The sequence below is a fragment of the Maniola jurtina genome, chromosome 9, assembly GCF_905333055.1.
Source record: "Maniola jurtina chromosome 9, ilManJurt1.1, whole genome shotgun sequence".
In the NCBI taxonomy this organism is placed as follows: domain Eukaryota; kingdom Metazoa; phylum Arthropoda; class Insecta; order Lepidoptera; family Nymphalidae; genus Maniola; species Maniola jurtina.
This window is the reverse complement of record NC_060037.1, coordinates 4,686,711-4,712,760: the sequence shown is the minus strand read 5'-3', so window position 1 is coordinate 4,712,760 and position 26,050 is coordinate 4,686,711. Positions and strand designations below refer to the sequence as shown.

At 36.7% G+C, this 26,050-nt stretch overlaps 2 protein-coding genes across 5 annotated transcripts; both read right to left on the bottom strand.

Annotated features, from left to right (window-relative positions):
- Positions 1-1,259: 1,259 nt before the first annotated feature.
- Positions 1,260-24,966, bottom strand: LOC123868285 (protein FAM135B). Of its 4 annotated transcripts, none has more exons than XM_045910725.1 (17): positions 24,662-24,966; positions 13,539-13,756; positions 12,275-12,521; positions 10,810-10,839; positions 10,157-10,300; positions 9,652-9,823; positions 8,994-9,154; positions 8,489-8,695; positions 8,333-8,403; positions 5,254-8,201; positions 5,053-5,182; positions 4,828-4,959; positions 4,527-4,715; positions 4,250-4,415; positions 3,948-4,156; positions 3,551-3,798; positions 1,260-3,374 (listed from the first exon to the last, which is right to left on the bottom strand). In XM_045910725.1, exons 1-17 carry the CDS (start codon positions 24,736-24,738, stop codon positions 3,186-3,188), a joined length of 5,538 nt encoding a protein of 1,845 aa, XP_045766681.1. In that variant the 5' UTR covers positions 24,739-24,966; the 3' UTR covers positions 1,260-3,185. The 4 variants fall into 4 exon arrangements, with proteins under 4 accessions (XP_045766681.1, XP_045766682.1, XP_045766684.1 ...); XM_045910726.1 differs by having other exon boundaries at positions 4,840-4,959; XM_045910728.1 differs by lacking the exon at positions 4,828-4,959.
- On the bottom strand, positions 17,811-20,764 carry LOC123868291 (E3 SUMO-protein ligase ZBED1-like). Its single transcript, XM_045910740.1, has 3 exons — positions 20,129-20,764; positions 19,588-19,790; positions 17,811-19,460 (listed from the first exon to the last, which is right to left on the bottom strand). The coding sequence occupies exons 1-3, from the start codon at positions 20,320-20,322 to the stop codon at positions 17,923-17,925; spliced, it is 1,935 nt and encodes a 644-aa protein (XP_045766696.1). The 5' UTR covers positions 20,323-20,764; the 3' UTR covers positions 17,811-17,922.
- Positions 24,967-26,050: the final 1,084 nt, after the last annotated feature.

Here is a 26,050-nt window from a genome sequence, read left to right as displayed (position 1 = left end):
CCAAATTATATAATATAGATGGCGCAGTCCATCATTAACTTGCAGTGGTCTACATAAAAGAGTTAGGTATATCTTGTACGATGGTACGGAACCCTTTGTGTGCAAGTCCGAGTCGCACTTGACGGTTTTTTGACAAATAACAACCCCGCGTAGCGTGCGAGCGATAGATTGAATATAGGAATGGAATACCCCTGTAAAGATGGCATATGTCAGATATAGCACGATATAATGTAGTAAAAGCCTAAAAATGGAAGTCTCAAAGATGCCACTTATAGTGCTGATACTAATTTTACAATCACCTGATTTTAATTTTTACTAAAGCTAACACACAACTAAGTAGTTTCACAAATAAATTAACCATCAATATTTTTTCATAATACATAATATTAAGTATGACTAGTAGGTATCTGTGGTAGGCATGTCTAATAACATAAAAATAAATTAACTTAAACTTAGGTGATTAAGTTTTAAGTAGGTACCTACGTATATTGGTACTTTATTTACCTAACTACTTAACTAGAGGATGCCCGCGGCTTCGCCCGCGTGGATTTCGGCTTTTAAAATCCCGCAGGAACTCTTTGATTTTCCGGGATAAATAGTAGCCTATGTCCTTCCCCGGGATGTAGCCCATGTCTGTACCAAATTTCATCAAAATCGGTTCAGCGGTTGGGCCGTGAAAACGTAGCAGACAGACAGACAGACAGACACACTTTCGCATTTATAATATTAGTATGGATATGCAGGGGTTTTATTATAAAGTTTACAATAATTACTGAGAAATTCTATTACTCCTGTAGTTTATTATAATATAAACTAAGTACAGCATAATAGGTGTAAGGTTCTAAATAAGAAGTTTCATAATAACATGGATAATGAAAATAAAATTAGTGGCTCTGAGACTAACCAATAGTTCTTAATCCGGCGCTGCATTCAACATTAAGAAAATAATTATTACGTTATGGTGTTCAATGATCATTTTATAACAAACAGAGTAGGTACAGTATTCAATAATGACAAAACCTAGTCATACATTGTATATAAGTAACTTGTTATTTATAAATATACAAACAAACATGTCTGAGTTTTTGAACATGTTGTTATCGTACCGATCATTTAAGTTAAAACCAAGATTAGATTTCCTAAGCCCTGTATAAAACGTTACCTACAATATTAATAAATACAGAAAACGTGGACAGAGCAAGATATACAACAGTTATCAAATCATTGTTGTCTACGAATAAATAAAGAATAAACTATTAAACTTATCAATACCGTATATTTTTAAAGATCAGTCTAACATTCGTTACTTTACATTTTATACTTATTTTTCTTTTAAGGCTAAGGCCTGTCCTTATATTGTAATAAGGCCTTGTCTGATTCGTCCACTTAATTATTAAAGTGTCAAATTCAAATAGCTTAATAACTAAGAAAACCAATCTATAAAAAGTGCGTAAAATATCCCAAAAAGTTACCTTTCATCCACGTTGATACCTCTTTTACGTAACTGGCTTCAAAATAAGATTAGGTATATATTATTGTTAACTGGTTACTAGAACAATTTAACCAACTGATTGGTAAACGTTTAGGTACCTAAATAAGTTTTTGAAATGGATTACACCAGAAGATTCGCTTCTGACATCGTAGTTTACAAAATCATTCTTAGGGCTAGGGATGGTTCTGATAGATATTATTGGAGATATCATTGAGATACTGCGAATCGGGTGACCAGACTTCGTTCTGCCGCCTAATCTACCATTTTACTTTTTGCTGTTGGCAAATTCTTGACTAAACCATACTAATATCGACAGTATTTGCCTTCGATGTTTGCGTTCGATATAACGAACATATTTTGTAAAATGCCGTTGCAGAAATTCTGCTACTTGCCGGCGATATAGAAAACGAATGTCAAATTGTACCTACGAATAGTAAGGTAACTGGTTAGAATAAGACGAAATAAAAATCTTATTTTATAGCCAGGTACAAAAAATAGGTATCAACGTGTATGAAACGAAAAATTGTCACCTTAATATGTGTAAAACTTAATCCACACTTAGGTAATTCCCCGGATCAAATGCCGAGTTATGCATATTATTATCTATAATAGTCTAAATGAGAGCTCTTTTCTAAACAAAGAATGGGAAATGGCATTTTAAGCTTCTGCAGATTTTACTATTATTTCATGCCTAATGTATTATTATTTAAAAAAAATACTTAGGTAAAAATGATTCTATTCGTGTCGAATTACACTAATTATATTAGTGCAATTAATTATATTTTTATCAATTTGGTAGCCTGAAAGTACTGTAAAACTTGCGCGACAACGTTTTGTATTTCTAAAAAAAAATATTGAATACAAAATAGTTAAGTACTTAAAAGCACGAAAACGAGGTAGCAAATGAATTCAAAATCCCCGGGCTTAGCAATCCAGAAGTACACAAAACACTTAATGTGATTCAATCCATACACAACAATATAAATTCCTAATACAAATAACATCTACGTTTATCTACACTTGCTAATGTCGAAAGTCTTAATTATTTGGTGTAAAGATCCGCCTTAACCTAGTATAATTAAACATTCAAGGATTTTATCAGAATAGTCTATAAATCGCTGCAACAGCGCGGAAATTTTATCACACTCATTTTCCAATAAAGTTATTCATACAAGCATTTAAATTAAAGAGATCATTTTGATTTAGAGATGACAAATTCTTAAAATATTAGTAATTAGATCTTTAATGTGCATGATAATTATTTTACTGTGAAGATCGTTGATAAAATCGTAGGTACAATAGTTGTGATCTGAAAGAGTATTTCATCATTCAAATTATTAACCGTGCATTAAGGATAGTATAATAATGTAGGTAGCTAAAAATAAAAGCGTGTCTAATAACTTAGTACAACAAAAGTTACAATAAAGACGCACTCGAATTAAGGATCACATACATTAATTATTCATTTATTTCAACGAATGAATAATATATTACTTTCTTGCGATACATCCTCGGTACGATACAAGGCATGGTAGGAGGACAAATAGCACGATTTAGTAATATTATCATTGTTTTTAATGAGTGCTATAATATTACGCATTCGTTAACTCCTTGAGAACCATGCCAGACTACGAGGCGTATCAGGAAAAAATTTAACCACCCAAAGAAAAGACTAACTAGTTGAAATGGATATTCATCGGAAGTATTTGAGAGCAGAGACAAGGAGGAACTTTTCAATGAAGAGATCAGAGTCTAAGGCTGCAATGTGGGCCGCCCTTCCGACTAGTGCGCTAGCTGTGTGCGGAAGTGCATGTTGGACGTCATATCGCACGACCGACACCGATGAGGCGCGTGCGGCTAACGGCGACACCATGTTGTGCACCTGAGGGTGATAAAATATTTGTATTAAACACGATATCCCTTTCAGCGAAACGCTATTAGTATACATGATATTTTGAGAAGAAACAGTGGAGATCGTTTCTAATTCAGAAAACGACTTGATTTTCTACGCATTTCCTGAAATTGAAATTTATTTAAATAGGAAACTGGAATATATACCATTTCCCGGTAGGCTTGTCCTAATAAGGATGCATCTTTAGCAGCGGCTTTGCAAAGCTCCAACCTCGCAGAATGCAACGGCACGTATCTATCTTGTCCAGAACCACATAACAGGATATGTTTGAACTGGTGCAATTGACTCCGTTCACTGAGACGGTAGAGGAACGACCGTCTTGGATCAGGCGTATCACGAAGAGACAGTTGTAGTAGAGAGCCAGATTTTTTCCATTTTTGCATAAACCACATTCCTGAAAATATTAATTAATGTTGTCAGAAAACCACACTGAATGCGTTGTGCGAATTTTTTGTGACATGCGATTGAGTTTAGGTGTAATTTCTTGAAACAAAACTTCTTGTACACTATGAATATAACTAGGTTATATTTGATTGGACTAACCTGCATTAACAAGACCACTTGAATTATACAGCGTTCCTAAATGTGGTCCACTCAATGATAGGAATGTATGTAGTTTCCCCAAAAATGGTTTCATTTGTGGTCTTGCCAGTGCTGATCTTATAATGATAGTACCCAAAGAATGTCCCACAAAACTAATTCTTGCTGGCTCGCTTGAATTTTGTATGTGGGTCACAATTTCTTGAATCAACCTGGAAAGATAAAATTTTTGCAGTCACATTGTATGTAAAATATGTGATTACGGTCGTTTTATGGTTCAACATTTTGTACTTATTATACTTTACCTATCAGTCATTGTGTCGAAATCGGAGAATGTATCGCCTTGATTTCTTTCCGACATAAGAAAATCTAATCGAGCTCCTGGCAAGCCTAGTTCTAAATATGTTTTGACTAAGCGCAGGTCTGCTGCATTTCCATCTAAACCATGGACGCATATTATGAGATGAAGACCTAAAATATATAACTCAATTTAAAAAAAAAATTAACTTATATTTATATCTTACTTTTTGGGCTAAACATTCTGTATATTTATCATTAATATAGAAATACGTTAAGGTTTACCTTCCGGGTTAAACATTCTGTATTCATCACTAATGTGGAAATATGGTAAGGAGTTTTCCACTGGAGGAAAATCGGAGTATATTGCTCCTGGATATTTTACGCTTTGCCTGAATTCTTCTCTGCATTTCACGAACAGCCTTTCCGATTCAGCTAACCCAAATATGCTGATGAGATTACTTTGTCGTTGTTCTAAAATATACAACGATTATATTGGTTATATTTTTGATTAATAAGCATGTTATTATTTGAATAAACAAGCGAAATTAAGGTACATGCAAGGAAAAAGAGATATACAACCTACTTTTATTATTACCATTTTCGCTTCTGCTCGCCAATTCTCCCGTGCTCTGGCTTTTATTAAGCGTGCTAGCTGAAGTTGTGGCAGCATTATTCATAGATTGATGAGGTCTTAATTTTCGTCTCTCTAAAATTCCTGGTTGAAGACCAATTGCCAAGTGTTAGTTAGATTTTAAGCAGAAGCATGAGTTATTAAAAAAATATATATAAATTATTAAATTAGGATTACCTTCGCAAACATGATACAATGGATTATCCAGCTGTAACGTTGTAGGTTGTGCTGCTTTACGAGGAGTTTTTGATGGTGTTGATGATTTACTGCTGCTCCGACTTACCATTGGAGATTTTGACGGTGGATCCTAAGGAGATTTTTAAAATTCATTATTTATTTTTATTAGAATATATATCTTATTTTGTGGCTGTAACGTACCTTAAACTCGTCAGGGGGCGGCGGTGCATCTCTGAATTGTTGAGGTGGTGGTAAATGTTCATAATCATTATCGCCGCCAAAATGGCTCAAGTCTACTTCGGATTTTGCTTTACCCTGGTATTTTTGAATAGCTGCCACTGGTCCAGCTGGAACTTTATGACTTTTACATGAGCGATCTACTGCAAGACTTCGTATTTCTGCAGCTATTAATTTCTCCGTATATTCGATTCGGTCTTTCAGCTTTGTTTTAATTATTGTATTGGATTTTCCAGAATCAGGCTGCGCTTTAGGCGGTATTTCTTTTCTTATATACGGGTGTAAGTTGTCACTAACTGTTTGTGATTTTTTAACTGTTGCTTCATTGGAACTTTTGTTTATAGAACTATAGGTTTTACCTTGAACAGCGCTGAATGAATTGTGTCTTTGATTCACCTTACTAATATTTGGTTCAGAGTACTGTTGAAAACAACTAGCTGTACATGTATCTGAATTACAACCTGTATCAATTCCGTTTGTATGCATCATTTTATTATATTCACATTGACTGTCAGTGCAAATAGAGTCACTACATATTGTACATTCTTCACAAACTTCTTTATCACAGCATTCAATTTTTTCAGTTGAACTATTTTGAGCAGCTTTGACCGCTAATTTAAGTAGACGTTCTCGAAGTTGTTCACCATTAAGAACAGTTCTTTTAAAATCACTTATTTTTTCACCATCTTTTTTCCGTTTATCAATATTATCTTCAAATTTCTTGTTTGTAATTTTAGTAGAACTGGTGCCACTGGTAGGAAAGTCTTGATTCAATTGACAACTTCCATTATCAGGTGAAGATGGCCCTGAGCTGCGTCCACTTGAAACCCATCCACTTTGTTCACTTAAACTTGAAGTTGAACTTTTGCTACGCTTATCATCTTTACTTGAGAAATTTTCGGGTGGTAAAATTTTGAAGTCTTTATCATCTATGTCCAATGGTGGTGATTCAAAAGCTGGAGGTGGAGCTAAATTTGGTAAAGATTCCGAACCGAATGTATTATTTAAATTAGGTTCTTCAATTATTGAAGCAGCACTTCTACAGTGTCTCAATTCAGATCCATGGTCAAGACTATAAGGGACACTTGCTGATGCCTCTAATCTTCTAAGTTCGAAAGGTAAACTTTCATCGCTAGAAGATGATGCAGCTTCTGACATAAGTTGAGTCATTTTTTCTGAAGGTTTGTGTTTAGAACGCCTTTCTGGCTTACCACTAGATCTTCCACTCTTAGGTGTTGTCCCACCAGATTTTGGAGTAGCTCTTCCGGATTTCGGAGTAGCTAAGCCTGATCTTGGAGTGATGCCACCAGATTTAGGTGTCGCTTTACCTGATTTGGGAGTGCCTCTATCAGATTTCGGAGTACTACGATCAGATTTTGGTGTTTGTCGGTCAGATTTGCTATCTCTAGATTTAATGGAATGATGACTACTTAGAGAATCCCGACTAGAATTCATTTTCATATTTTCTTTTGCACTTGCATTCAATTTAGAGTCTTTAGATCTACTTTTCTTATGTCTTATTGAAGGTATTGTAGAATGGGGAGTAGATGGTGGTGTTTTTGAGTACGTTGATTTAGACGTTCCATCACTGCTTCTATCTAAAGTCATTACAAAACCGCTATCATCACTACTTTTACTGGATTTCTTTTGGTAGTTCTGAATAAGGCTACCTGTGTTAAAATCATAGCTCCAATCTCCTTTTTGGAGATAATAATTTAATTCGTGCCTCAATTGATTGCGTGCAGCTTCAATGTCAATTTGTTGATTTCCAATAGTCTGTTGAAACATATGTGTTGAGTTGGATCTATGAACGTGTTTATTAGAAACTAAGTTGCTTTGATCAGTCACTTGAGATTTTCCACTAACCGGTGGATAAGAATTTCGAGGAGGCAACATAGGACGGGGTAAATTTACACTATAGCCTCTTTGGAATTCTAACGGATTACGAATAACATTATTCACTGGTATATTACCCTGATTACCGAAAGTGTAACCATAAATTTGGTTAGCGTTACCTTTAATTGTACCATCATACTTATAACCTACATTATGAAACACTTCATTGTTCATTCCATGAACATTCTGAATATTTGAATTGCCGGGATTTTTATATTTTTCTCTGAACTCACTAATGTTTCTTCTGTAATCGTCGCCTTTAGATTCACAACGTGTTGTCGTATTAGTAGGATAAGCTGTTGTTGTAACGCTTCTTGGTAGTGTCGTGGGTTTTATTTGCTGTGGTGGCACGTAAGTCTTTTGATAATTAACAGAAGTATTAGAACTATTTTTAACATTTTTTGATAACGTCTGTACATTAAGTGGCGCCATCTGTGACACTCTTAACTGATCTAAAGATTTGCTATGTCGAGCAGGTAGTGTACTAACTCCACTTATGATTTCATGTTTTTGGTTAAATACCTCGCTGGGATCGGATTTATCTTTTCCTAAGCGCGAAACGTTAACATTGCTTTTTGTTGTAGCATTGATGTCTAAAAGGGTTGAAGCCGAATATCGTGACATTTGTTGTCCTTGTTGTATGGGACATGAGGAAAAGACGTTGTTTGGTGGTAGTTGAATTTCGCTTATTTGGTTATTTTGTACAATGTATCTATTTCTTCCTGTTAATTCTAATTGCTTATTATGGGGTTTGCTCATTTCCACGACATTTTGTTTTACTAGTGTTCTTTTTGGCGATCCTCTGGATGATTTCTGCGGCGCTAGTGTTAATGTCGCTTGTACTACGCTTGTGCTAGGTTTGGGAGCACCGAATTCAGATTCAAAGGCGTCCATCGTAGTTTTAGGCAATGACAGAGTCACCCTAGACGCTTCGGAAGATGGTCTTCTTGAATCCATAATTGAACTTACACTACACGCACAGTCTTCTCTAAGAGGTTCCGAACATAGGAACGGATCTGAAATAAATATTTTGTGTTATTTTTATTCTGAATTTGTGTGCTTACTGAAATATGAATAAAAATAAAAATTTCATGTTATTTAGAAAGAAATTGAAATTTTCTCTAGGCAGAATTAAAGTAAAACTCACCACTTCCAGATTTATTTGCGTTGGAATTTAAAAACGATCGCCTCCTTGCAAACTCAGCCGTGTCTTGATATCTAGCAATAAATGAATGAGGACAATATTGAAGTGATTACTTATTTATAACGAGTAAAAAGGCATACGAAAAAGGTAATATCGTACCTGTCTTCAAATATGATAGGCATGATATGGGGATCGCCATCAAGTGCGATGCAATGTACAGGAAGAGGCGGCAAAAGCGCTAGGTAGCGCGATCGTCGGACGGCCTCGCCTACGCTTTGATATGACTGGTAGTTGCTATCGTAGCAACCCGCTAGAGAGTGCCGGGGATTGTCAAGCACGAAGAAGCATTCCGAAAAACGCTTTATTCTGAAACATAGAAGAGAGAAAACAATTCAGTTTCTGTTGCTATTATTGTCGTAGGTACAGAAAAGTGCTTTGAGAACAGACGTTAAAATTCAGAGGACTGCATGCGTAATACCTACTTCTTTTTCTATTACTAGCATAATTCTTTCATGCTCTAGAATCTAGAAAAATAATCTATCTACAGGGATCTACAGTTCTTTTCTACGGTCTAGAATCTAGATACTTGCTCCTTCGACCTAATAATTTTTGTCCCGCCTTTACATTTATATAGCTTTTATGAGTAGTAAAAGGGATTTATTACCGTAAAGCATGATGCCGTGCTGCTAGTGCGTGATGTACGTGCGGTCGGTCTGAGGTGTGGTGTAGAAAGGCACGCCACCTCAGCGTAACTTCCGCACAGAGCCTTGCAATATCGTGCGCTGCTCCCATCGCCCATTCTTCTTCTTCGCCAGCTTCAGATTTCTATAAAAAAACCGGCCAAGTGAGAGTCAGACTCGCGCACAGAGGGTTTCGTACTCGGGTATTTTTCCGACATTTCACACAAAAACTATTATGCATAAAAATAAATAAAAATCTGTTTTAGAATATACAGGCAAAGCCCTTTCATATGATACCCCACTTGGTATAGTTATCTTACATTGAAAATTGAAACACATTTTTTTCTGTGATATAAGCACAAATTCACGGTTTTCGGATTTATACCTTAACTTGTGCTATAAGAGCTACCTACCTGCCAAATATCATAGTCTAGCTCAACGGGAAGTACACAGACGACCAACGACACAACGGGAAGGGAACAGACGAACCGATAGACGGATAGACAGACAGACAGACAACAAAGTGATCTTATAAGGGTTCAGTTTTTCCTTTTGAGGTACGGAACCCTAACCCAATAAAAAAGTTTTTGATTGTACTTGTGTTATTTTAACGAGAGGATTTGGGTAATTTGAAAGGTTTACCTTGCCGATATCACTCAAGTCCTTTATCCGTTGCGCAACCTCGCCGACGATGGAGTTGGATGTGGATTCTTCAGGTGTTAATAACACCCCTGTAGAGCCACATACTGTCAATGCATTTTGTAAGCCCTCCAACGACCCGAGAAGAATACCGCAAACTTCGGCATGCACTTGCCTGTAACACGTTTTATGTTATGTATCACACATTTTCTATCGTTTTTGGGCGATATCCTTAACAATTTTCTTTCGAAAATCTATTTTTTACCACCAAAATATTAACAAAGTATTTATTAATATTTTTTCCCGAAAATTCCCACTCCTATTCACATTTATTCCACTTGACCAAAAAAATATTCCGCAAGCATCTTTGACTTATTAAACGTGTGAAAGTGAGATCACAATCGTTGAATGAAAACTGCTAGTGTCTATTTACAAACCTCATTTCACATTTTACTAAAGAAGAACTCCGGATTAAGCTCCGTACAATAATATATAAATAGAATAATACCTGGCATGCGCGATTTTGCTCGAATTTCCGCCGGCACATTTTCCAGTCGACCCGAACAGAATATTCTCTAAGCTTCCTGAAGCGTTAAAGTTTGACCCCGCACTTTTCATCAATTTGCCCCACTGTTTACTAGAGCGGGGCGTGCTGCAAGTGAAACAATACTTTATTCTCAAATTATAACAGGCTGTTTGTTTGAAAGAATTTCGGCCTTCCTCTGCAACAATTTTTTGAAACTTTATCAAAATTTGCAACGAGAAAAACGGTCTATTTTACTATTACTATTTATAGTAACTAAGTAAAGAGTTATAAAACATTCCACATCATCGTAAAATAAGAGCTTAGATGAGATGAGCAAATGTCTACGAAAACTAATGAGATACTCTAAGAAATTTAAAATATCAAGTAAAATGTATGAATGAGTTCTTGAAGTAGGTACTCAACAGATGTCTGATATAAAATCTGATGATAGTTGAAATATAAAATTTAAATGCTAATTTATTATTAGAACTTGCTAATAAAAAGTATAAACTATTAACTGTCTACTTATTAAAAAAGGGATAGAACTTTAAAAATTGAATTTGAGTGTCATGGGCTAATATATCTGGGGATCGAATTCGAGCTTCTATTCTATCTCCAGGACACTAAGTACTTACCAGCTCTGTACGTAATGCATAATGCTCTTCCTAAATAAAGACATGTAACAAAACAATTTTGTTTTATCTGAGAAAAGTGTACGTCAAACCTCACAGAAATATGTGTCAAAAGAATACTTCAAGGCGAGAAGTTATTGTAGTAAAATCCACTTTGCATTGTACTTCGTTGCAATGTGAAACTCGTCGACAATGAATGAGAAGCTATTATGTAAGTTCAGGCTTTGCTTGCAATCGACACGCTTTGTAGTCACGATATACCTAACCTATGTATTAACATACCTACCTACACTGAATAATCATGAAAGGGCTCTTTACCGGTGGTGTCATTATAACAACAGTTTCCGTGATAGATATTTTGATAGATATTACTGTTAGGTATATTTTACTTAAGAGGGGTCTCTCCGTCACTCGCTTCATACAATCGTAATTCCAATTTCATTTGAATATTAAGCAACCAAAGTCCATGAAATTTTGCAGACATATTCTAGAAACTAATATCTGTGTCTGTGGTTTTCCAGATTTCTGTTAAGATATTCGGTTTCAAAGTTACGCGGTCTTAAAAATTTTCATACAAATCTTTGAGCCCCTGTAATTTTAAAACTACATATTTTTAGAAAAATCTAAAACACCACAGACGCAGATATTAGTTTCTAGAATATTTCTGCAAAATTTCATGGACTTTGGTTGCTTAATATTCAACTGAAATTGGGACTACGATTGTATGAAACGAGTGACGGAGCAGGAACAAAATCCGATTGAATAAATGAACGTAATATTACACTGCAACATTTCTAGTTTCCAGAAATGGTGTCGCAACCAGACTGCTATTTATTCTGTTAACTACAAGTACAGTTTCATTTGAAATAGGTATTAATTTCAATTCCTGTTATACTAAAACCATACGTACTCTATTTAGTATTCGGAATGATTACACCGTAATGAAAGGAAAGCTTCCTCTGAGTACTCAACTGAAATCTTAACGAATGATAAATTAATAAGCCGAATTCTCCAATCGTTTCTTAGGCTTTAGGTGAGACTTATGAACAAATAATTCGTAAATTTTAATTAATTATCATACATTAATGTAAGCCGTTAAAGTTGGTAGGAGTATAGGTAGTTAAAATTTAAAAAAAAAAACGGTCAAGTGCGAGTCGGACTAGTACACAAAGGGTGCTATACCATTATGCAAGATATGTAACACTGTTTTTTTAAAAGCATGACCGACATATCAAAATTATTATTTGTTGTTATAATGGTTATAGAGATACACACTGAAAATTTCAACTCTCTACTTATTGCGGTTCATGAGATACAACCCGTTGACTGAGAGACAGACTGATGGACAAGAGGTAATAAAATCCCGTTGGCACCTTTCGAGTACGCTAAAAAGATCAGGTGACTCGTTACACAAATTCAGATTTAACATATTAGGGGGGTGTTTATGAAAAAATCTGATGTAACTTACTTGATATAAGGCTGGTGCAAAGCTACTAAGCTGGCGTGGATGGTGACGGAGACAGCCGATAGATGGAAGTAGTCGAACAGCACTGGCAGGTGGTAGTGGAGTCCTTGCGCAGGCTGGAAGTGCAGTTTCAGCACGCGGCAGGAGACGGGCGTGAGAGTGCTCGATTGAGCCCCCTCACTGCACCATAGTTCAATGGCGAGGCTCCATTCTGCTCTCTCTAAGGAATCCTTAAGGTTACGGCTATCAACTGCAAAAAAAGTGTATTGATGAAAGAGGATGTCGAATTCCCGCAACTAAAGTGCAAGTTTCTTATGGTGATGTTAAACGCAGTTAGAGATTAAGTTCAATTTAAAAAAAAAAACTGGAACCGTATAGTGTATCTAATCCGTTGCTTTATTTAATTCATCATTCATCTGAGTAAATTACAAATACATTGTTTATTAAAATAACCGTTAACATTATATTAACTGACATAATATGGAAATTAAGTATCAATAAAATTTCCGGTGCAAATCATCGACTGGGTGAAATGGAAATTGTAAGTTTGCGCATAAATCAGAAAAAGAAATTTCTAGATAGCAAGGATCTCTTTGTGCTTAGAAATTAGGACGTTTTCAGCTATTAGGTCACTAAGTTGGCAAACATCCAACGACGCTGTAAGTCGTCCTGGTTTATCTTTCATTTCGGAAAATGCTTCCGAACCACTAACTCGTTTTTCTAATGGTAGTCATTAGAGCCTTAAGCCACAAGCGTGTAAATGAGTTGAGATAATAGACTGCTGTTTTTACCAGACTACGGCAAAGCCAAACGGACGGGCAGGGAAAAAATTGTATTAGTCTATGTATGAATGTATTTTTGTTGTATTTCCGTTGTTCCACCGTAGTTGAGCTGATTTTGATAAAATATGAGGTATTAATTGAGTAGTAATTATGATTCGGGTGATAAAAGCTACATATTAATTGAACAAAATTATTAAGGCGGATGTTGGTACATCCAAACAAGTGAGAGTTTTTTTTGCTATCACATCGACTGGAATGTCAAATGAAAGAGGATAAAATTCTGAGTTCTTAAATACCCATTTGCTGATTTATAGTAATTGTATTATTATGACAATTAACACTTGCTGGTACCTGTATAATATTGCGATTCGCGACATTTACTTAACGTCGAACAATTTCCATGTTATTGGCTTCATTAGCTATTGAACTTCATACACGGAACAAGGTCATGGTCAAGCCGGCTTAGTTAATGAAGTATTTCTTACCTAGCAAATGGGCTCTAAAATGCACTATGTCACGCAACGTGACCTCCTCGTTCCTGTACATAATTTGGAAGGCTCTAGAAGCAGCGATGCCCCCCATGAGGGAGGCGTTGGCAGCAGGCCTGCCGGTCCGCGCGGCGCCATTACCGCTTGACACCGTCGCCTCGATGTGAACCGGCACCTTGGGTGACACGCGCAAACCCACGCGCACTTGGTAAAGTCTGCGAAAAACAATGGTGCTTTTTAATATTCATGATTAAGTATATCGACAAACTGTCTTGAACTGAAATCTTCTTTAGTCCTTGTCTAGAAAGGGCATATTTGACGTGAATCGTTTCGCGCGAGTCCAGCCAACAACACGCGAGCCTTTGGGACATTGATAGATGATACCTACTTACTCGTATATTTTGAAATGTGCACTCGCTCACCTGCACACTTGAAGTTCGTGCGTGAACTGGACGCAACCAAGGAGTATATTGACTCGTACGAGCGATGCGCGAATCAAATGTCTGAAGTACGACAAAAGTTTACGCACATATTTGAAATTTACGCTATGCTTGTGGACGCGAAGTATTTTCGCACAGTAGTTTACCAACGCGCGTATGAATTCGCACGAGACAATTTGACAATGACAAGTCGACTTTCGTGACTTCGAAAGTCACCAGGCAGGGTAGGCCAAAACTATGATAGCGTGATTTTACCTAGATCTAGATAGTCTTTGCAGGAGCGATCAGGTTTTATTAGATAACAAGCAGATTACATTAAAAAAAAAACAGCTAGGTACTCAGTGTAACTTAGTATACAACATATTGTTATTCACTGCACGCAGTAATCTATAGCAAAAGAAGCTATAAATAATATGCGCACCTAAAGTAAACGTTCACTCATTTCGCGTGTCTCAAGGTAATTTCAAAAAGAAACCACCAAAACACGAACACGATTCGTAGCAAACGTAGACTCTGTGATGGATACCTACAATTTACTAAGCATAGTTTACGTGCGTTTTGACCCTTCTTGATAAATTGTGTTCCTATTTATGTAAACATTGTACAACCCATGTTAATAAATAAAGGACCGGTTTCAACAATGATCCCATCCTCGTCCTATTCCAAATTGGGGAATGTAGAACGCTTCTATATACATAAACCCTTCATGAACCTTAAATAATTGATATCTAATACTTACCGGTGCGTTGTTGAGATTACTGTAAGCTTTTCGAAATTTGTTCATGGAAAACCAGTAACAATTTTTTTTTTAATTTAAACATGTGATTCTGTTTCCTCTTATATGGGAGATTTAAAGCTTTATAATCTACTAGCCGATGCCCGCGACTTTGCCCGCGTGGATTTAGGTTTTTTGAAATCCCGTGGGAACTCTTTGATTTTCCGGGATAAAAAGTACCCTATGTGCTAATCCAGGATATTATTTATCTCCATTCTAAATTTCAGCCAAATCCATCCAGTAGTTTTTGCGTGAAGGAGTAACAAACACACACACACACACACCACACATACAAACTTTCGCCTTTATAATATTAGTGTGATTGCAGGCTTTAATTTTTTATTTTAAGATGTAGGTATATCTAAGTAAGTTAACAATATATAAAATTGACATCGTTTGGCAGATCATAATTAAAGCTCAGCAGCACCCAACATGAACAGTATTATCATTGAAGAATGGGCCTCGGAGTTTGATAAAATCTATACTTGGTCCCTACAATATCAATTCAAAATCAAGCATTTCTGAATCCCTACAGGTTAGCTGGGCATTGCGCACTACCCTGTAGCATGAGGATTGAGGAGTTGATACTCGGATTAAAGATATAGTCTAAAATCGACTAGAAATAAAAAAAATTGGACATAACAACAAGGAAATGGTTCACACGTTAACAAACTATGAATGGCACGAGACAATTTTGGCAGCGATACAATCGCAGGTAAATGACTTCCGGGACACGTTACATACATGTAGACAGTTCGATGACATTTCGTTAGATATAAATAATTGACTGTTGTGAATTAGCAGTTAGGAGATTGTTAGCAAACATTACTAACTACGTAAGATAAAGATAAAAACTTTGTCTGGTAGGAATAACAAATACTCTGGTTCCAACTCTTGCCGCCAGGCAAAACATCATGCTACAAGCAATATTGCCTGCCAGTGGTGTGCACAGAGTTCGAAGCCAGAATAAGCATATTTAGGTAGGTATTTATCTATATTAATGACAGATCTACAATACTAATGGTGATTGAGCTACTAATACTAGCAGTAAGCAGTGCATTTATGCCTTTATGACCGGCACACACTTCATAGAAGATTCTTCGAAAGATATATTTTAGGGTTGTTGTATGTTTTACTCGCTGATGCCCGCGGCTTCGTCCGCGTAGACTTAGGTTTTTTAATTCCCGTGAGAGCTCTTTGATTTTCTGTGAAAAGTAGCCAATGTCAATTACAGGGATGCAAGCTAAACGGATGTCATTTTAAAAACCCAGTAAGAACTCTTTGATTTTCCGGGATGTAAGCGAACTCTGTACGAAATTTCATCAAAGTCGGTTAAACTGTTGGGCCGTGATAAGCTAGCAGACAGACACACTTTCGCATTTATAATATTAGTATGGATTAAGTACGTTGTCAGGAATGTGCGTCCATTGGCATCGAATCAGCAGGTGACTGACTGAAAAATTGGCGCGTGTTCCATATTCCTAGTTAATTTATATCTACCAATTCGACTGAATGTTTTAATATGATTGGAATAATATGAGACACGCCAACTGGGTCACGCGCACTTTTAATATAGTTTTTTGTCTCTTTTATCAGTTCAAAAGATGATTTAGTGGGTTCATATTCCCGAAAACTAATGTTCCATTCAGTGACAGTTTTTCTTATCCAATATCTCTATATTATGTAGGTGGACTTCAATCCAAATGGTCATTACTCATTTCTAACCTAGATATTTCAGACTCTGGTAGACTTAGGTATATTATACCTTGTATAAACCTGTAATATGTTAGATTTATCGTACCCACTCATTACCTGTTTTTCGTGCTTAGTTTGTAGGAAAAGAAAGAGGAATGCTTTTAGAAATACATATTTGGAATGTTTAGGATAGTATTTAACTATCTGAATGAAGTCCACAGCTTTTTTCGCGCTTTTATCCGTATAGATAGTGGTTTCAAAAATTCAAAAGGGACCTATAATCAAAATTGTAAGTTTGTAGACTCAATGCCACAGTTCACGGCCGTTAGAGAACATCTAACAAAATGTTGAGGCTTCGGCGTCGCTATGGCAAGCGTCAAATGTTAGTACCTACATTTGACCCAGATAGCCCTAAGGTAGCCTTATTTTTCTATGATTCCAGGGCACCATAGCTTTTGACATATCGTCGATTCAGGATCAAACCGAGAGTTCCCTCACTCTAGTTCACTCTGTCAGTGGTTTGAGCTGTAAATTCATGTTAGTTTCTCTTTTTAGTGTGGATGAATGATGAATAATAATAATAATAATATTGTATATCAAATCTATGAAAAGAGCAACCGCCGAGTTTCTTGCTGGTTCTTCTCGGTAGGAAAGGCATTCCGAACCAGCGGTAGATGCTTTTGACGATTCAAAAGAACTTGTAAAAGTCTAATTGAATAAAAATATTTTGAATTTGAATTTGAATTTGATGTAATATAGATGTTCAAATAAGGTTGACTACCCTTTAGAATGCTGAAAACACCATTTACAAATTAGGCGCACACCAGGATAAAGGCAAATTGAATGACGTAATTTTCACTAATTAGCCAATCTGGCGAGGTGAAGCAGGGTGTTTCCGCACAGTTTGCAGGGGCTATTAGCAAAATGTTCCCATTGATGGTGACTCACTTTGACCGTAGCGGGGGCCCGGAAACGGGGAATAGATTGAGCTTTATGAAATGTAGCCTCGTAGGGCTGTCGCAGGCAGTTAGTTTTTGTTGTTTTTATTTAAATTTTACATACTAAGTCGTTCGTATGGATTTAGGTTTTCGAAAAATCCTATGGGAGCTTTGTACCAAATATATAATGCCTGCGACTTCCCCAGGTGGGCTTAGGTTTTTGAAAATATTGTGGGAATTTTTTGGTTATCTGCAACAAAAAGAAGTATATTTCCGTCCCTGAGATTAGGGATTTTCCGATACCACCTAAGTATCGATACTTACTCATTTCGATAATACTCAAATCTTTTTTCGATACTATACAAATAAGTACTCCTCAAGTATCGATACTTACTGATATCGATACTTTTTGGAACTTTTATTTTATTATTTTGAGGGTGCTATCAATGAACGTTGAAGGATAATAATTTAAAGAAAATTGAGACGAAAAAAACGATTTATTTATTATAAATGTTTATTAGGCTTATTATAATTTAAACAAAAAACTCTTCAGCATTAAGATTGCCCAAAAACAGTAACTGTTCAAGGTATTTAGAAGACAATCTGTTTCTTGTTTGTGTCATTGTTGCACCGGCTTTGGAAAAAAGGCACTCGCTAGGAACTGATGTTGCAACAACAATTAAATATTGCTGTGCATACTTGTACAGACAAGGAAACACCAACTTCATGTCATCCCATTCTGCAAATGGGTTGCTTTTAAGAGAAACTACTGGATTTGATAAATAAAGAGAAACTTCATCTCCCTGATGAGATTTTTTTTTCTTCTTGTGCCCATGTGCTAACTCTTTATGATGTTTCCAAAAATCGTATTCAGGTGGTGCAGTAGATGAGACATCATCTTCTGACTCACTTGGGCTACTTAGTTGTCCGACAACCATGGTTCTAAGTTTTTGAATAGCTCTTCCGCATGCAGAGGGGTCTTGGAAATGCAGATTTTTAAACCTTGGGTCTAGAATTGTTGCAATGGCTGCATGATCGTTTAATTCAATCATCCCATACCTCCTTTTCAGCTCTCTCAATAAAACATCCTTACATTCTTTAACGATAGCGGAGTTTGGAGTGATACTATTCAGTTCTGTAGTTAAGCAATTAAGCATTGGTATAATTTTGGAGATTGTTACATACTTTTGGCCCGATGATTCTCTTGTTACATATTCAAAAGGCTTTAATACAGTTGTAAGCTCATTCAAGGTTTCCATTTCCACTGCACTTGGCAAATTTGGAGCCACTACACTCTCAATTACAATTTCTGATATTACTATTCTTAACTTTAGAAATCGCTCTAACATAAAAAAAGTTGAGTTCCACCTAGTTCTTACATCTGCAATAAGTTTTAAAACTGATCCTGCCGAAACATTATTACGCATTTGGATTTTTCGTAGCTTATCCGACTGCACAACACTATTTTTTATCCAATTAACAATTTCTCGTACTTTTATAACAGCTGATTTAACACTGGGCAACTTTAGTGCCTCTTCAACTACAAGGTTAATAGTATGGGCAAAACACGGTAAATGTTTTTTTTCGCCTAAAGACATTCGTATGGCAGCCAACATTGAACTGGCATTATCTGATACAGCAGCACGAATTTTGGTAAGTGGAATATTCCATTTTTTCAAAATATCCAGCAGGTTTTCCGATATGTATTCAGCTGTATGTCGCTCTCTTAATGCACGAGTTGCAAGATAATACATACACATTTGACCATTTTCTACAAAATGTATGGTGACGCCCATGAATCCTACTTCATTCATTGTCTCTGTCCATATGTCCAGCGTTAAACAGAAATTGTCTATCTTGGATAATTTGGACTTACAAATAGTTATACAAGCTTCGTACTTTTCGGTAGTCATTTTCTTTAAATACTTTGCGCCAGGAACTTTAAAAGTAGGCTCCAGTTCTTTTACAAGTCGTAAAAAGCCTTCACCTTCAACTATATTAAATGGACGCATATCTTGACAGATAAAAAATATCAATGCTTGAACAATTCTGTTATACTTCGTACCACCAGCTAAAAATAAAACTCAATTTTAATACATGTAATATTAAATTAAATATTTATATATTTTTCTTTAACACTAATTCTATATGTATTAATATTATTTTGCTAATATTTAATTAAATATCTATTTATTTACCTTTATTAGATGAAATTCGTTCAAACGCATTCTTTATTGAATTGCTCAGACATAGCTCCCTTGCAGTCTCCGAGTCCATACTTGTTAATGTGGTTACACTAGAGCAATCATCACGATCTTCTGAAATTTTCGATGTTGATGCTTGGGGTTGATCATCTTCCATTAAATGCCTTGAGTTGGCCAACACTATTGTATTTTTTGAACTGAAACATAATAACAAAAATTAACACTTGATAGATCGATAATCTTCAAAGTATCGATAATACCAACTCCAACACTACCGCCATTTAACAACACTATTACACTAACAAAAACAAACACATAACCTTAAATTGTTTAAATCGTATTTATACAAAGGAAATATCTCATCACCGGTCATCAATTATTATTCATATATTATTAATATATAGACAAGACAATCACAGTACCACTGCTGCAAAACTATTTTTTATACAAATAAAATAGGTAGGAGTAGGTAGGATTTTTTATTTAACATCTTAGGAAAGCAATCGCAAAAAAAAAGAAAAGTTTAGAATCCTACCTTTCGTTGGACTTATTATTTTCTTTTTTCTGTAATTTGCCTTTGTCCACAGAAATTCCATGAGTTTTAGAATGCTTGAATAAATTCGACGTATTCCCACAATACTTCACAGACTTAAAACACTGTTTACATTTTGCAATTGTTTCGTTTGTTTTGGTAAAATGTGTCCATATTATAGATTTTGGTGGTGCCATGATAACATTGGAATAAACCGATGAATTTGATGATTACAATTAATAAAATTACTTGTAAACAATCACTTAACACTTTCACAATGGCGGAATGGCGAGATGATTTGCGAGCGGGTGCGGGTGTTTTCTTCTCTCGCTTTCGGCTCGGGCGGGCTCGGCTGAAGTCGGACGAATTCGGCTAGCCCAGCGCGAGACAACGCGTCACTCACGCCGCCACGCGACGAATACGGAATACCGGTAACTCGGTAACCTGATTAGCTGACTGTTTTTGCCTCGTTTTTGCTCTCTTAGTTCTGTATGATGCGTTTGCTGATTCGATTCGATACCAAGTATTTTTGTTTCGATACCGATTATGTATCGCAAAATTGATTCGATACAATAAATACTTGGTATCGAATCAAAAGTATCGAGTACCTACTAGTATTTATTAGTATCGGAATATCCCTACCTGAGATGCAAGCGATACTATCATTGTACCTACTCAAAATTGGCTAAAGGGATGGGCCGTGAAAATCTAGCAGACAATCAGACCAACAAACTTTCGTATTTCTAATATTACTCAAGTGATTAGTATGGAAATTAACTGAAGTTCACTTGGTATGTTATGAGTTTCTGTCTTTTAAAAGTTAGGTATTTAAAATCTTATCACAGGTTAGGCGCGGTGCAAAGAACTATAGAAATCTAATCAGCCTATGAATGTAACGCGACGCTGAAAAACAATCTCATGTAAGTACCATCTTATTAGATAGTGTCACCTTTTTTTTAACCCCCGACCCAAAAAGAGGGGTGTTATAAGTTTGACGTGTGTATCTGTGTATCTGTGTGTCTGTGTATCTGTGTATCTGTGTTTCTGTGTATCTGTGTATCTGTGTATCTGTCTGTGGCATCGTAGCGCCTAAACGAATGAACCGATTTTAATTTAGTTTTTTTTGTTTGAAAGGTGGCTTGATCGAGAGTGTTCTTAGCTATAATCTAAAAAAATTGGTTCAGCCGTTTAAAAGTTATCAGCTATTTTCTAGTTTTCTTGTGGAAAAGAAGGTTCGATAACCCTTAGGTTCATGATATTCAAGTGTCAATTGACAAATGTCAAGCTGTCAAGATGGACGTTGCCTAGATATACATAATTATTTATTTGAAAATGATTTGTCGGGGGTGTTGAAAATTTTTAATTTACACTTGTATCATAGATCAGTTACGTGAGGCTTTCACAAAATGTCACGTCATATGTAAAGAAAGAAATGAGAAATAATTAAATCCGGCATCCGCACTGTTTGCAGCGTAGCAATTAAATGAGATATGGCTCTATTGACTTAACTCGCATAAAGACCTTACTCCTTTGGGTAACGGAAAATAGATTGCGCTGAGCAAATCAGCTTAGCTTTGTGGATCTGCTCAAAGGGAGTAGAGGATTAGTTCTTTCTTTGGTTTAGTTGATTTGTTAATGGCTGACAGGTTTTATCCCTCATTTCTTCCGAAGACGAAAATGTGATAGTTTGGTGCCTGCATTAAACTTTTAGACAAACACCTTTACCTTCATACGTTTCTATACGGGGTTTGACTTTTATTGATCTGATAAAAAGAAAAGTGATAAGAAACAAAGGGAAGAAATAAGAAAGAATAGAGACTTATGTATACTTATTTCCTTTCATTAAATAAATAAATATGTACAATGTACATACAATGAAATAACAGCGCCACATATTATTGAATATAGTCAGAAAAATAAAATAAGATTCCGACAAATTGAGAACCTCCTCCTTTTAGAAGTCGGTTAAAAAGTAATGCCTACATACCTACAATGTAGGCACTAGCAGCCCTATTTTACCGAGAAGCAAGTTTGATTGCATCCTCTAACAAATAACAGCGCAATACTGTTTGTATCCAGGGGTTAATTTAGTAATACTGTATCACGTAATCTACCAATACTAATACACATTTGCTTTTAGGTGAGAATGAATTGTAATGGATAAAAGGGAACCCCGTTTTATCCATTACAATTCACTCTTCTTACTCTTCTACTAAGTTATTCTATAGGTTTTTGAGGGTAGACCCACGTTGGAACCAGTAGTACAGAGATTCACCGAGTCGTCGACACTTTTTCAGTTAAATTTCCCTAGTTTCACTCTCTTTAAAGCAATACCTACTGGCTATAAACCCAACCGATTAACTGCAGGTCGTTGCTCGAGCGGACTGGAGGTCGTCCTACATTGCGCTTACATGGTCTCCGTCTGCCCCATCGGCCGTCGGTTTTGCGACAGACATGACCTGCCCACTGGCACTTCAGCTTGCTAATCCTCTGAGCTATGCTGATTACTTTTGTTTTTCTACTAATTTCGGCGGGCTGAGTGACTTTTGGGCTTGTAGAAAAGGACAACTGTCAGTGTTCACATTTTAGCTCAATTGTGCCCAGCCAAGCTAAATTCTTCTATCAACTTCTTTTTGAGGCTATAAATAAGTACTAAAACTTTATATTATTATTTAATCCTGCACTTTTTACCCTCATGGCATAATAAAATAGTGCCCTCAGGGCTTGTCAACTGGCATCGCCCCATTCGCCGTCATGAATTATTTATAACGCAGGGAAATATACTCAAATCATGGATGTTATCCAATTTCTGTGTATTCGGTATGTAAATTATACAATGTAACACAATATATTATTACTTCAATACAAGCAATTTTACGCTGGACTCTTTCTCTTGTGAATAATAAGAAGAAAACACTCTCTAAACTCTTACAAACATTTGCAAACTCTTCAAAAATTTATAAGAGTAGGTAACTATAGGTACCAACGTTTGGTTAGTAATTTTTTTTTCGTTAGAGTGCAAATCACGCAAGGGCGTCAGGGGTTGCCTTTGGGGCCTTGAATGTCGCCCAGGTATCGGCTTAAATCTTTTCAAATCTATAGCCTAGACAGTAAAAAAAACGCTGTCACCAGTTTGTCCTTCCCGCCCTCCGTGTGGCGTTGAAACGTGGAAAACTGATATCCTTAAACTTCATCCACAAATTAAAAGTCACTCTACGAGATACGAATAGGGCGTTAGAGCTAGAAAGTCCTAGAGTGGAGACTATATTTACAAGTAAGCGTAGTATATGGCACCCTCCAACACGATGGACCGATGATATAAAGAAAGTAACAGGAAGTGACTGGATGATGAAGGCTGAGGATCGGGTACCACTCATCATGGAAGGTCTATGATCAACAGTGGACATTACAAGGTGGCGATGATATTGTTGAAATAGATAAAGCTGTTACTGTCATCAGAAAAAACAATGATTGCCAAACTGTTTTGTACCCTTGAACACAAGCTTGGCGTTGCTGGATATTAAGTATGCTATTATTACAATTATTTTTATATTCAGGGCTTTAGAAATTTTCATTAGCATGACAGCGATGCTAATAAAAATCAAGTGTTAGGTCCTTTGAAAAATCCTCTTCTGTTTTAAATGCAGGATAATCTCAATATTTACCCAGTGATTATCGTGGTTGAGTAAAAGGGAAGATAAGTATGTCATGAAACTTCGCGGGTGCATTGCACTTTATGGTATACCAACTTACTTGATTTAATGTTCTTATTCTAGTTTATTATGTAACGGCTAACGAGGTTACTAAGGATTATCCGTCATCGACCGAATCCTATATAAATTCTATTTGCTAGGACATAAGGACCTAGGTATACTTATAATATTTACTATTTAATTTGCATTGCCTAATTAATCCTGAAAACTTGAAAAGTAGATATTTTGCTGCTGTTATAGAAATCATGTTTGTAAATGTTTCTCTAGGTATCTACATCTTTTTATCGAGTTTTATTATAAAATTAATATAAAAACTATAGTCTAGCTACCTACTTATAAGGTGTTAAAATAGTATTAACTACTCCCATACACTCATCAATTAATTAATCTAAGGAATTAAAAAATAATCATCTATAATTAAAGTTAAAACGTTATAAAAGGAGCTTCAAAAAAAAACATTCATGCGCAAAAAATGGTACCTAGGTACCTATTGATGTTTCTGTTGGGAAAACAAGTCATTGTAGCATGTAGTAAGTAATAAGTAATTCAATTGATTAAACCATTAAGTAATTAATTAGTCTTACTTGGAACTACCTGGGCCCACGACTAGGTAACTAAAAATTATTATTTAGCGAAGCGGCGTGTAACATATCCATACGGCTCTAAAAATAGCCCCAGCTGAAACATCATGTTTCTGACAGAATTAGAATGTTATCAGTTCTTATCGTCGATATAACACGAGTTTATTTTAATTGATACACCTAATTATGGGTAGAGTTCAGTAACAGCTGTTTATGGTCTCAAAATGTGATCAGCTGCTTACCCTCTCTGAAAGAGATCGACATTGTAGAACTTGTATAGTTCCACGGAGAACTCGAAGGTGGCCTGCAGGTCGCTCATGGTTCGAGAGTGGAGGCGCGGGCGCGGGCGGCGCGGCGCGCCATGCCGCGGCCGCTAGCAGCCCGACCGACGCAGCGGCCGGAGCCCCGCGGGCCTCGCGGCGACCATCACTCCTCACCGCATCGGCCTCCGAGCACTCTACAGCCACACGAGACCACACCCCGCAAACACTCGCGGCCCGGGCGCGGTCTGGATATCGCCCAGCAAATACGGCAGCTGCGACGAGCGTGCGACCCACAGTGCGGGAAACGTGAATTCATTTTTTGATGGCGCCCACAGCGCATGCGCCGCGGTCGCGCCGTCGCGCGTCTCCGCGGCGAGCTGTCCCGACTCCCGCCTGCAGTAGTGCCCGCCTGTCTAACTAGACAGGTGCGCTCGCAATAAACGATAATCCGCACTCGAAAATGCCATAAGTAGGCCTCCCATACGACCGCTCCTCACCTGGATCGTCCCGATATCATCTTCGAACCTCTCATTTGATCTCTTTCGATTAACCTTAGCCCTCACAACGACTTCGGGATCGTTATTTAAGAAAATATCTTAGATTTCGTTGCCAAAGCCTAGATTCTGACCTGACTGATCTGGATTTTAGATTCATTTCTGCGAGAAAATTCGTTTTGGAGCTAGATTTGAGTTTTACATGCTAGGTAATTTTAAGATACCTACCGTCTTCAACATGCTATATGCTAGCCATGCTTTCATGGTAGGTAGATAGATGTTTTATGAGTCTACCTATACCGACTTCAGAAAACTACCTCCTACATTTTTTTGAATTATGAATTCAAAAATTTTTATCCCTGCATTATTCAGTATCCAGATTGATGTTTTCCTTCAATTTTCGAAGTGTCCGTCAGTTTTCGGAGAAAATTATGGTGGACCTAACTACGAGACACTTTCAGAGGTAGGTACCTCGCGTAATACTGAGGGATTACCTCCCGCTTTAAAGGTCAGGGGGCGGCCGCGTGCACTGGGGCTCTCGCTACGTTAACCTTTATACTTACCGAGAGCAATAGAAGGTGCTATGAAACCTATAGAAGCGAGTACCATCCGTAGGTGTAGGTAGTATAGCATGCCGACTTGAATAGGTGCGTGTTTATTATAGGGGTGCAATTTAAAAGGGCTTTTTCGTACAGCTAGATTTTATGGGGTTGGAAAAGGTTAATATAGCAGACAGGTTGTACTGTGGTTGTATAGCAATAATAGGCAACGTTTCCGTATTACATCGTCCCTTATCCTCACAGCTTTTTAGGGACTTACCTACTATTATTATTTCAATTTGCTAATTTGGTAAGGGAACAAACCACAATACTTA